We start from the raw sequence: 13,542 nt of genomic DNA, 5'->3' as shown, positions 1-13,542 counted from the left end.
GTGATTATTTCCCGTGTTTTTTGTCGATTGTTGCAGCCAGAAATTTAACTTAATTTTTATGAAAACTGTCTATATTACAATGATGAAATAAGATCTTACTCAAAATTGTCGCTGATTAAGTAAACCTATGAAAATATTGTGGGCAAAAATTATTGTTATTAAAAATTATTGTTGTGATCTTACAACTGGGTAAATTTTCGTACGCCACCGGATTACCCTGTACATGAAAGCTGTTTCAATATCTGCGAATTCCCTTTAATACTGCAGCTATTATTGGCAGACATATTTCATCAGCTTTAAATCAATGTTAATAATGGTAACTACCGAACCGACTCTACATCACTGTTTATTTATTACACTTTACGTCTGTTTACGAAATACAGGTTTGTCGAATCAGATATCCAATAGATACTACATCAGTGGAAACGCTGCTAACTGGATTATGAAATCGAGCACACACAATTACACAGGGGATCGAAATGCGGCCAGTCATATGTGGATCGCTGATTTCGTCTTGAGCGTTCGATACAGTCAGGAGAATTAAACGTTGGGGTACAAACTACCACCGGAATGGCGATATTGACATTCCGCTTTATCACCTTGATATCATTGAGTTGTTATATGGCGGAGGTGATATATAAATTAATTAATACAGATGCGAAACCATTATTAAATGACCTGGATTTTGCCCACGAGGAAGGTTTCCAGGTATTATTCTACTGCAACATTAAGTTAGAAACAGGTCCTTTTCATAATTGAAGCTCTACACTCAATGAAATAAAATTAGTAAATATCATAATTTTATTATTATCAGGCTTCTTTGGAATTCTTCTACACCCAGTATTTTGATAGATACAGAGAATCTAATTAAACAATGGCATAAGTAAAGTGTTATTATTTTCAGTTTGACCTATGCTGCATATTTATATGGAGTCGAAGCCGACTCCTTGTTCATTTAAACTTTTTGTATTAATTTTAACCATTTATACTCCGTATAGAAGTTTGACAGTCGAAGCACTCTGTATAATAACTTCAGCTGAAAAACTTAATAAGATTAATGACATATATCTCAAAACAAATACAGCATATTCCTTAATAGAAAGTTTATTTTCATGTATATAGGGCACGAACTGTTTGCGGCAGAAGCTCATCAAAAGTTTCAGCGAACAACAATATTGCGTTTAATAAGAACGAAGCATAATACGAAACTTAGAATTACAGAAAGATGGAGGGTACCAGAAAATTGGCGCACGAGAAAAATGTGTACCGAATATAACATATAGAGTTCAGTTATGAAAGCAGATCTTATTTTGCTTTCATTTGGTTTATTATTTTCATAATATTATCGGTTTGCTTAGAGAAATTTTTATTAAGACCAACTACATAAAACTTTAATATATACGAACAGTGGTATCAGAGCCAATCAAAAACTGCACATAAAAACCATATTTGGAAGAAAGATTTCAGAAAAATATTACAATTTTTCGACGGACTTGGAATTTTTATTTTTTTTTCAGCTAAGCCATTGCATGGACCAGATAGTTTGGTTATTCAGCTTTAATTTCCTTTTTTTTAATTTCAACATGACCATTTTTCATTGAAATATCGGACTTTCAATGGAAAAGGATCCTTTTGTCTTCAATCATCGATGGTCGTACAGAGAATTGAAGGACAATTTCGAAAACTGGAATAAATTTCCTACAAGAAAAAAAGGGTAATTTATGGACTTTTAGAAAATTGACGGCTAAATTAGAATTATTCACGAAATGACTAATGGATGACTTTCATATTTCGAAATAGTTTCATCTCGATATAGTGAACCGTTTCTTTGTTCCAAACAAGTCAAAATTTTTAAAAAAATTAAAGGGTCACTTCATAATAACGATTAAAATGGAAAAAAAATTTTTTGAGGTTTTCTGACATTTTTACCGCAAATAATGTTTAAATTGATGAAAAAAAAAAAAAATTTTTTCAGAGAAGATAAAGCGTAGTTTTGAAAAAAAAATTACAGACTGCACAAAAATTAATTAGAAATTTGTCTCAAAAAACGGTGTTAATCGGGGTCGAAATCTGATTTGGGTCATCAACTTTAATTTTAATTTAATTAAAAGTTGATGAACAAAAGCATAGGACGGAAAAAAAGAATCCTGCTAGAAACAATTGGATTTTGTTTTCTTCAGTGTCCGGAAGGTTTTCCAAATAATCAAAAAAAAAATTTTTTTCGAATATTTTTTATTTTTTTCATCAATTTACACGTTATTTACGGTAAAAATGTGAGGAAACCTCAAAGAATTTTTTTCCATGTTAATCTTTATTATGAAGTGTTTAAGTTCAAAAACCGTGACTCTTTCATTTTTTTCAAAAGTTTGACTGTTTGAAACAAAGAAACGATTGGCTAGATCGAGATGAAACTTCACAGTTCTTCTGGGTATATCGAACTGTAAAAGTCATGCTTAACATTAGTCATTTCGTGAATATTTCTAATTTAGCCGTCAATTTTCTAAAAAACCATAAAATACCCTCTTTTTCTTGTTTTTTAAAATTCGTGTAATAGATGAAAAACAAATTCATGAATATTATTATCTTCTTACTTTTCTTTCCATTAAAATAAAATCGCAGAAAAATTATTTATTTACGTCAATGCTCAGCAGAATAAAAAACCCAGTACTCAGTCCCCCCTCTCCACCTCTTCTGTTATATTTATAAAGAAAAATATACCGTTTTCTCCCAGTTCATAACTCTGCAAATTGTATTCGCGTGTTGAATTTGGGATACTGGGATTGTGCCTCGTTTATCAACCAAAGCGGAGTTGTCTCTCTCTAAACGCTTTTAAATTCAAGTATTTATTGTTGTCAGACGTTGATTGTGTTTTATACAATGTACTCGTCGCAAATATCATATAAAATTCGATTAGTATAATGGACTTGATTTATCTGTTGATATAAAATATATGAAATGTTTAATTGAATGGTCGATATTTTATGCGAGGCGATTTGTTTCATTTTAAAAAACATATATTTTAGCACTAGCTCTCGGGTTTTTTACTCTGTTATAAAAATATTGGGGTAATTCAAACAAAATTAAAAAAATGCTGAAAAAATTAGAAAAATCCTTTTAAATGAAATCAAACAATATTCTTGGATGGCAAAAGTCTAGGTATACAAAGACAATCATAGACAATTCTTTGTTCTAATTAGCTTAACTAGACTTGTTTCAATTATTTGTGGTTTTATGAAGAACTTTTGCAATTTATAACACGTTTCGTAATAAATAGAAACAAATGAAGGAATGAAGCTCTATTTTATAGAATCTAAATAGAATCATACAATGTGTGTCCAAAATTTGACGCTTGCTTGTTTGTCACGGTTAATATGCATAAGAGTTATGTGTTTATTAAATAAAATTTTGAAAAATATTATTGTAATTCCCGGTAATTATTTATATTTGATGGTATGTCCACATAAATACTAAGTTTTTAGAGACATACGTGTATCAAAATGTTCTATTTGAAATTGAAGGATGAAAAAAGTAATTTAATTATAATGTTGATCAAATCAACTTCGTATTCTTGTTTTACTGGTTTCTCTTAACTTTGTTTTTGTAAATAGCTATTTTGCTAAGTTGTTGGAATATTACATTTCCTTGACACAATATTTCTAAATAATTAATAATTTCCCGGTAATTATTTATATTTGATGGTCGCCTGCCAAACTTCATCAATCTAAATGTGGGACACTATAAAAATGGATATACAAGGTGGTCCAAAAGTACCGGATATCTGGGAATATTCAAGGTGTAGGGTAAAAGTAAAGCACACGGAGTTTAGGACCCTGGCTATGCGATGGTGACCTTGAATTTGACCTGGACGAAGACCTTCAAAGTCATATCAAGGTCACGAGAAATTTTTTAAATGGGACCCCATAATTTTGACCCCGGAAATGGTGAGAGCGAAAAATATTAGGTTCGTATATGACCTTGAAATTACCACTTTCTTTTAAAATAACTTCTGATTGTAAGACTCTCTTTTTAACGTTTTTGAGCTGCTTTCGATATGTTGTATACCACTTGTTGTTACATCTATCCTGGGACGTATCGGTACCTGCGTTTTTTTACTTTTTTTTTTAATGTAAAGTGTATTTCTACGACNAAATAGGAACAAATGAAGCTCTATTTTATAGAATCTAAATAGAATCATACAATGTGTGTCCAAAATTTGACGCTTGCTTGTTTGTCACGGTTAATATGCATAAGAGTTATGTGTTTATTAAATAAAATTTTGAAAAATATTATTGTAATTCCCGGTAATTATTTATATTTGATGGTATGTCCACATAAATACTAAGTTTTTAGAGACATACGTGTATCAAAATGTTCTATTTGAAATTGAAGGATGAAAAAAGTAATTTAATTATAATGTTGATCAAATCAACTTCGTATTCTTGTTTTACTGGTTTCTATTAACTTTGTTTTTGTAAATAGCTATTTTGCTAAGTTGTTGGAATATTACATTTCCTTGACACAATATTTCTAAATAATTAATAATTTCCCGGTAATTATTTATATTTGATGGTCGCCTGCCAAACTTCATCAATCTAAATGTGGGACACTATAAAAATGGATATACAAGGTGGTCCAAAAGTACCGGATATCTGGGAATATTCAAGGTGTAGGGTAAAAGTAAAGCACACGGAGTTTAGGACCCTGGCTATGCGATGGTGACCTTGAATTTGACCTGGACGAAGACCTTCAAAGTCATATCAAGGTCACGAGAAATTTTTTAAATGGGACCCCATAATTTTGACCCCGGAAATGGTGAGAGCGAAAAATATTAGGTTCGTATATGACCTTGAAATTACCACTTTCTTTTAAAATAACTTCTGATTGTAAGACTCTCTTTTTAACGTTTTTGAGCTGCTTTCGATATGTTGTATACCACTTGTTGTTACATCTATCCTGGGACGTATCGGTACCTGCGTTTTTTTACTTTTTTTTTTAATGTAAAGTGTATTTCTACGACATTGAAGAGAAAATAAAGTTTTAAATAAATAACATCTCGGTTCCAGAGATTCAGTTAAGGGATTGATTATATAAACTTAGTTTTGCCGAACCAGAAATATCTTTCACTGACAAAGTAGACATTTGTTTGAAATTTCACTATCAACATAGCGAGTTAACATGTCGAAAACTTTTTCAGTCGTAAAACTTTTAGGTGACCAAATAACCTAAAANAAATAGGAACAAATGAAGCTCTATTTTATAGAATCTAAATAGAATCATACAATGTGTGTCCAAAATTTGACGCTTGCTTGTTTGTCACGGTTAATATGCATAAGAGTTATGTGTTTATTAAATAAAATTTTGAAAAATATTATTGTAATTCCCGGTAATTATTTATATTTGATGGTATGTCCACATAAATACTAAGTTTTTAGAGACATACGTGTATCAAAATGTTCTATTTGAAATTGAAGGATGAAAAAAGTAATTTAATTATAATGTTGATCAAATCAACTTCGTATTCTTGTTTTACTGGTTTCTATTAACTTTGTTTTTGTAAATAGCTATTTTGCTAAGTTGTTGGAATATTACATTTCCTTGACACAATATTTCTAAATAATTAATAATTTCCCGGTAATTATTTATATTTGATGGTCGCCTGCCAAACTTCAGCAATCTAAATGTGGGACACTATAAAAATGGATATACAAGGTGGTCCAAAAGTACCGGATATCTGGGAATATTCAAGGTGTAGGGTAAAAGTAAAGCACACGGAGTTTAGGACCCTGGCTATGTGATACCACTTGTTGTTACATCTATCCTGGGACGTATCGGTACCTGCGTTTTTTTACTTTTTTTTTAATGTAAATGTGTATTTCTACGACATTGAAGAGAAAAGAAAGTTTTAAATAAATAACATCTCGGTTCCAGAGATTCAGTTAAGGGATTGATTATATAAACTTAGTTTTGCCGAACCAGAAATATCTTTCACTGACAAAGTAGACATTTGTTTGAAATTTCACTATCAACATAGCGAGTTAACATGTCGAAAACTTTTTCAGTCGTAAAACTTTTAGGTGACCAAATAACCTAAAATTCAAATATACATTTTCTTTATTTTGTTTACCTAACTTCTTTAAAGATACTATTTTTTATTTGACTGGGTATTTATACTGGACTAAAAAATTATATTATAAATTTAGCTTTGTCTAACCAGATATATCTCATACTGAGAAAGTAGGTAATTCTTTCAATATTTTTATAACACTTTACACAGCTTACGTTTCGAAAAACTCTGTTTTCGTAGGTACATTATTATAACCGTTATTTATAGTTTTGCGAATGCCGTTTCAGAAAAATATTTAAATTTAAAATAGCAGGATTGTTACTCGCAGTATTTTCTGGTAATATATTTGTACCTACATACTCATAAATAGTTTCTCCGGCAAACTTTAACAATTTTAGATGGAATATATAGATATTGACAGAAATCCATTTCTCGTATGCATCTGTCGAAGAACTGAAAACGTAAACTTTGTGGTACATTTACATATCAAGGGCGCCTTTTACAATAACTGAATAAAGTCATAACTTTTGAGGAATGAAACCATATTACATATTGGTAGTATCTGTTTACCTGGAGAATATTTTCGGTTGCAATGCAGAATTAATTTTTATTTTAAAGTATTAATCACCTAATCTAACCTACCGTGATAATAACCAATTCGTTCAAGAAAACAATGCAATCCGGATTTTCTTCGCCGTACATGTTGCGTTTTTATTTATTCAAAGTGAAATTTCGATTCAAGCTTTCAGATACATACGTAATTCTCGTGTTTATGCGTGTTTCATTTAGCTGAGGTAAAACCATCGAGTAAAAATACCCAGTGGGGCAAACATGTTATTGTTTTACATGACCACATGAACGTGATGCCCTCGAGTAAACATTCGTTGGCAGTGGCGGCTGCTGAAAATAAAGGGGTTGTTATATTTTGATAATGAAGCATGGAACCCAAACCGTTTTTGGGGAGAGATTTCTATGCACACAAAGAGAATTTTCAAATGGAATCTTTGGAATGACCACTTCTTGAGAACACTAAATTGGAAACAAAATATAGTGTAAGTAAAACAATACGTGAAAAAGTTCTTAAGGTTAGGCAAAGTTCAATATTGTTATTATTTATTGTTTCTCGTACTTCTCGATAACTTTAAATGAGGATATACCGAGAGATTTATATAATTTACACAGACTCATATTAGTTACATACTTACGATATTTATTTATAACATACTTAAGTAGTTAAATCACTATGCTACATTATTGCACCACAAATGAATGTAAACATGCCTACTGAACAACTAACACAGTTCTCTACACATGCGCAGTAGTACAGCACCGGATGATCACATGATTAATGTGATGGAGAATTGCATTTCATAAAAAGTTGAAGATTTGTCCAACAAAATTCGAAACACATTTAATTTTACAGAATGCTTGAAATTTTTTTACGATGCAATAAAATTCACTTTACAACCTTAACACGAGAATAATTCCAAAACAAAGTTGTTTTATTGTCATTCTGTTGCGAAGTATAAAATTGAAAATAGGTCGCGTTTCTGACCCGTCTATGTGTCGCCATTGGAATGTTTTATTAAAGGGGAAGATGCTGATCAATAATTTGTAAGGTAATTACAGGTAACTATGCTTTCATGGAAATGTTTGTGAAAGTAATTTGCCTGTCTTTAAACAATTTAATTTTTAATGTTTTATTGATAAAGTGGTTACTGCTCTTTTTATTATTTGCTTTCACTGCAAAAATTTTTAATACGGGAACATTTAATATTTCAATGTATGGGTTTCCCACCGGAAATGATCATGTTGGTAAGCATTTTAATTTTGACTGTAGGGAAAAATATTGCCTAAAAAAATTCTAAGATCTTTTAGGGGTTCAATAGCTCTACATTAGCCGTAAATTAAAAAATTATATTATTCACACTTAATAATATCAGAACTTTAAAAATTGTATTTACAATAAAATAAAGTAACAAAAAAAATACAAAGTTTACCTAATAATTAACAAAATAGTTCCTTGGTTTATGAATATTAAAAAATATGAAAAAATATAAAAATATAAATATAATCTTGTGTCATCGTATTTCTTACGTAGGTACCTAAGTCTTAATGCAAAAAGTTCCTTTCTACTGAGCCACTTGTTGCAGGAATTGTTACACTGGCCAAAACAATTTGTATGTTTCCGCAAATATCATTTTAAATTCCTTTTATAATATTCCTATCATTTTTTGAACTTCTAAATTACGAAATTGTTCGTCTCTGTACAAAATATTAAGTTCGTTTTTCAACCTATCTATTTCAAAAACGTTTGAATAAATTTGTACTAAACATTCAAACGATTTTTTGTGAAATTTGTTTGCATATTCGGGAAATTTTGAGGACTATATTAAAACAAAAAAATTTAAATCATGTAAATTCCCAAAACGAGTAGGTTCTTAATTAAAGGGAAATATATTTCGAATTCGTCACAACTTTTGCCCCGTTTACTTGGTAATCCAGTAATATTTTCCGCATAATTAAACATATTTTTAAATTTTTCTTCGTTTCTTAATTAAGAAATTCTTTGACTAGTGATTTTAAATTGTTTATAGCAGTAGTTTACGTAATTACATCTTGAAAATGATGTTTCAAGAAATAAAACAATATTGTGAGATAGATTTATTATTAGCTACCAATGTAGGTATTTGATAATATAAGTATCTATTAAATTACGTTAAATTTAGTCTTCCTTTGTTTTGTTGTAAGTAAGTTTTTTATTTACTTGACTTTTAGATGTTAGTTACATATTTTTAAATGGAACAGGTTTTTTGTACTTTTACAACCTATAAGTATTTTCGATTTCGAAAGTTACATGTCATCTTGCTTTGTTCCTATTTAAATAAATATTATTAATTGTTAAGTCTTGTTGTTTGTATAAACTCGTTTAGATTTTATTCAATTTGTCTTGAAATATTTGCTCTTTTGCTCGTTTTCTGTTGTGTGACACGAACAAGGTCCTGATTTTCTAAGTTGAACGAATATACTTTTTAATAAATTTGATTTAGGATCAAATCAAATAGTTCTCAAAAATATTTATTATTATTTTTTATTTATTAGTGTTAGGGTTTGGGACACATTATGTAATAACGTACGCAACATCATCACCTGTAGTATGAGTGTCAAAAAATATTTATGTTCCTTTGTTTATTTTAAAACTAAATTAAGAAAAATGAGCCGTTGGTACAGTGCTCAAACTTTCCACATAAATTAAACATAAATAAAACATGATAATTCTAACTTGTTCACAGTCACATAAGCTTGATATTTTCTGATACGAGGATGTGACACCAGGTTTAAACGCGCCTTAGAGAATCCAGCAAGTCGCTGAAACTGTAATTCGTTTGGAAGATACCATACTGTAAAATCTGCGCCCCAGATGGGGATGAACTAAAACTTAGTTCACCACTGAGTGTAATATACATAAATATTTGTTATTCTGAAATTAAATTAGTAGGTTAAGTAAAACTTGTGCTTTCCATAATTAGAGTAGATATTCTGGCCATGCAAATAAGTTTCATTAGTGGTCTTAACAGCGTCTCTAAAGCAAGTTAGGAAAAGTGCGTTTTTAATGTAATTTTATGTGTCAAAATGTACACACATGGCTGAAAATAAGAAGATAAGCTAATAGAATTAACTATTGATGTTACTTTGTAGGAAGGTTTGATTAAAAAAGAATGGTCTAGTTTTGCTTTTAATAAACTCAAAATTTAAAACTGAATATTTATGAAGTTGTAAAAGTCACAGCGTTTAGCTACTTTTGACGCACTATCTGAGTAAAGTCCACATACACGTACAAAGACTCGAACCACGAAATTTTATTTTGAATTTTTCAGTTCCGTTTAGGCACCTTCCTATTATTCCGGCGTATTTTGATATGAACGTCTGCTTTTAAAATTACGACTTTATCAGAACGCAAATTCGCCTTTGATGAAAAAGGAGGGCGAAAAAGCTCACCTCGAAATCATTCATCCGCGTCGACATTGGAATTTGAAAGGAGATTTCAGAACGTTTAAACGAACATTTTGTGCGATAATATCGACATAAACTTATTTCCTGAATATCGCAGTTACATTAGATTTTGGATATTTCGAATAAACGAGTAGTAGAGACTTTTAATACTGGTCTGGAAAATTTGTTTTTCCACAAGCGAGTCGACCTTTTATTAATTTAGACATGTTTAAAAATTCGCATAGTAGGAGAGGCACCTATACTATAGAATTGGCGTGGATGAAACACTTGCTACAGCCCATGATGTTTTTTGTTATATTAAATATGGCTACATTTTTAAAAATTCATATTAGTGTATGACGGAGATATGACTAGTTCTACCATTCAAGGCATATATGATGGTTTTAGAGAGAACACAGTGTTCCACATTTCTTCTTTTCCACTAAGGATCTTTACGGATGATTACAGAATGGAAATATTTTAAAAAGAACATGAAATGGAAAAATAAAATAAAATTGACACAGGAGGAGGAGAAATTTTTATAGTTGGAATGAAAAAGGAAGCGTTATGCTGCTACAGATGAAAAAAATGAAAATACAAAATTTTATTGATGTAAGAATGTAATTCGTTAAAAATTCAAACAATCGCTTATATCCCAAACTTACCCTAGTCTACAATAATTAACCTATTTGTTTTGTAGGATTATTAACTTCAAAAAGGAAATTCTTGGATGTTGTATCTATAAATTCAGATTGCAGTTAAAGTCTAAATGATAAAATTATTTCTTTTATTTGCAATTACTGTTTCATTTTATTTTATTTACTGGCAATTTCATTTTGTACTACAGTACAATTCTACAGTATACTATTGTCCCAAAATATACAGGGTGATTCACAACTTATCCAAAAAAATTTGGAAATAGATGCGGCATGAGATATGACTCCATATTATCGTTAAATAAACTTTTGTAAAATCCTTAGTTTCCGAGAAAAAATTGTTTAAATTGTAGTACTTTCAAGCATTACATCGCTGGACAACTGTAGTCTCTGTCCCTAGCATCATTCTCAATATGCGTGGAGAGCCACGTGGTCTCAGCGACTCCGAATACTGAAATCCGATTTTATAATCGTTGTTGCGATAGTGTTTACAATAGTTTTTAGTAGTTTAGTAACTGGCTTGCGTGTATAGCAACTCGGTGTTGATAAATATCGTTTTAATTTATGGTGAGACAACATTTTATTATGATGAAGCATTTGTGTTATGGTGAAACAAGACAGCATTTGTGTTAGTTCGTAGAAACTGAGTAAAACGGACCCAAATGTGTTTACACGTCGGGAGACAAAATTTTGAACAGTTGTAACATCAAGTATGTCAAATTATTTTATTATTTAAAATCACAGATTTATTTTATTAATTAATAATAACAACGGCAAAAGCATTTGAATTTGCTCATATAAAACAGGTGCTATAAAATTCTGTTTATTTCTTTTCTTGCGAAATTCTTTCAAGTTTTTGTACGTTTTTATCACACTTTGCCGCCATGCCGGTCGCATTGTACGAGGGCATGTTTTACAGTGGACCAGTTTCCAGTGTCATGCAGAGGTGTATTTTTAAATCATTTTCGAACTGCCCTTTTTGATTTTTTCTTTAAAAAATTGTTATTGTAAGAGTCTCCTGTACATCCAGATTTTTAAGTTCTGAATCACCCTGTATATGTAGATATAAATATTTTTAATTTTTATGAGCTTTAAAAAATGTATTTTCCACAAAGTATAAATCGACTAATTTTCCCTGTTAAAGGTTAAATAGGTCGCCACTAAGCTGCTTTATTTAACATATCACATCCCTTATAACAAATACGGAAATAAATACCAATGGATTTTCCCTTCGCGAAAAATGTGTAACTTTCTAAAACGGCATATAGTTCATGTTAACAGTGGGTACCGGAAAAGATTGTATATGTTTGTGATACCTAACGAAAACACGGCACATTAGTGTATTGTTAGACTATGCGAACTGAAAAAAGTTGTGGAATAATATACGCTAATGGAACCAGTGTAAAAAGGTAAATTAAAATAATTTTTATACAAATAAAAAATTGTCGCTAATAAAAATATTTCGACGTCACAAAAATCGATCAAAAATGACAAACACCATTATCTCCTAAACTTGTCATAACTTGTCTATAAAGCTTATTCATTGAAAATATAATCGATATTACCAAAAGAGATATAATAAAATATTTACAGATTTGAAGTAGTTTCATTCGATTCGATATGACATATGTCTATTTATTCAATATTATAGCAGTTTACATGAGTGCTACAAGTGTTTGAAATGGCCTATAATCCTTTGTCAACCATAAAAAAATGGATCAAATTTAACTGACGTAACGTTTGCTACTTGGACAATATTACTTTCATTGACAGTTTTACATTGAATATAGGTAGTGTGTCCAAACATTTATATCAGCAAAAAAGGTTAGATTTCAATTGTTTTATATATAAAAGCCAAACGTTTTTCAAACAAAAAAAATTGGTAGAAAAAAGTTGTCGATTTTGGTAAGTTACATGCATCGTTAAAAATATTGGTATTTATTTCTGGGAAACTGTATATCCCTTTAAAAAAAAACAGAAACTTACATTTTTAAATTAATATAATGAGGTTTGTTTTCTTTTTCTTAAACAGACATTCTACAGTTTTCTCAGGTGCCTAAATTTAACAGATTTTGGTTCTATAAGATTTACATTTACTACATTTTATGTATTTCTAGTAGCTAAATAGCTTTACAATGTTTTTAATCCATTACCTTTCATAAAAACAAGTTATTGTTGTTTGAAACATGAAAAATACTCGAACTTAAAGAAAAATCCAATATGCATCCATTATTTCCTTGAATTAACCTCATTTTATATGTTATTGGCAAAACTTATCATTGATCTAAATAATTCAATGAACAAGGGTCGATGACTTGCGTGCCAAAGCTACATTTATTTTCTAAACGCATGTTGACTGATTTCAATAAAATAATTTTTTTCGCATTAGAAAAGAAAGAAATTATTGTTTCCCCGTGCATCACAAATGTGTTGTTTTTAATTGTAATTTTATCATATTAGCATTATTGTTTGTTTTAAGTAGATATTAACCTAGATAGTTAATGAATTAATATAATGATCAATTTTAAAAGCAACATTTTCATAATAGCAACCCGAAATGAATTTTGCTGGGGAGTCTAAATTTTGAAATTCCGCCACTGTATATAGACATCTGCAAATTGACAAATAAGCGTGTGTATGTGTTATTTTCACTAAAAAAATATTCATTAAGACAATCAATTGTGAACTCAGCAAGTACATGTATATTTTTCAAGCCGTTGAAGTTAAACAAAATATTTATACATGCCCCCTGGCCATTGTGGACTACTAAAACATGAACAGGCGGAAGCTAATATAAACATTTTAGATTGCTTTACTTGTCCTTCAACA

The 13,542-nt window shown here is 30.1% G+C and overlaps 1 protein-coding gene across 1 annotated transcript in view; it reads left to right on the top strand.

Moving 5' to 3' along the window:
* LOC108911019 (connectin-like) overlaps window positions 1-6,993 on the top strand; it is a 71,721-nt gene extending 64,728 nt beyond the window's left edge. Inside the window, exon 4 of the mRNA XM_018715835.1 lies at window positions 6,854-6,993. Within this exon, the coding sequence (XP_018571351.1) occupies window positions 6,854-6,993 (140 nt within the window). The remainder of the gene's footprint in view (window positions 1-6,853) is intronic.
* The last annotated feature ends 6,549 nt before the right edge of the window (window positions 6,994-13,542 follow it).

This window comes from Anoplophora glabripennis, unplaced genomic scaffold (genome assembly GCF_000390285.2).
Source record: "Anoplophora glabripennis isolate ALB-LARVAE unplaced genomic scaffold, Agla_2.0 scaffold6, whole genome shotgun sequence".
NCBI lineage: Eukaryota > Metazoa > Arthropoda > Insecta > Coleoptera > Cerambycidae > Anoplophora > Anoplophora glabripennis.
Note: the sequence above shows the minus strand (reverse complement) of the source record. Positions and strands in the feature narration are given on the sequence as shown.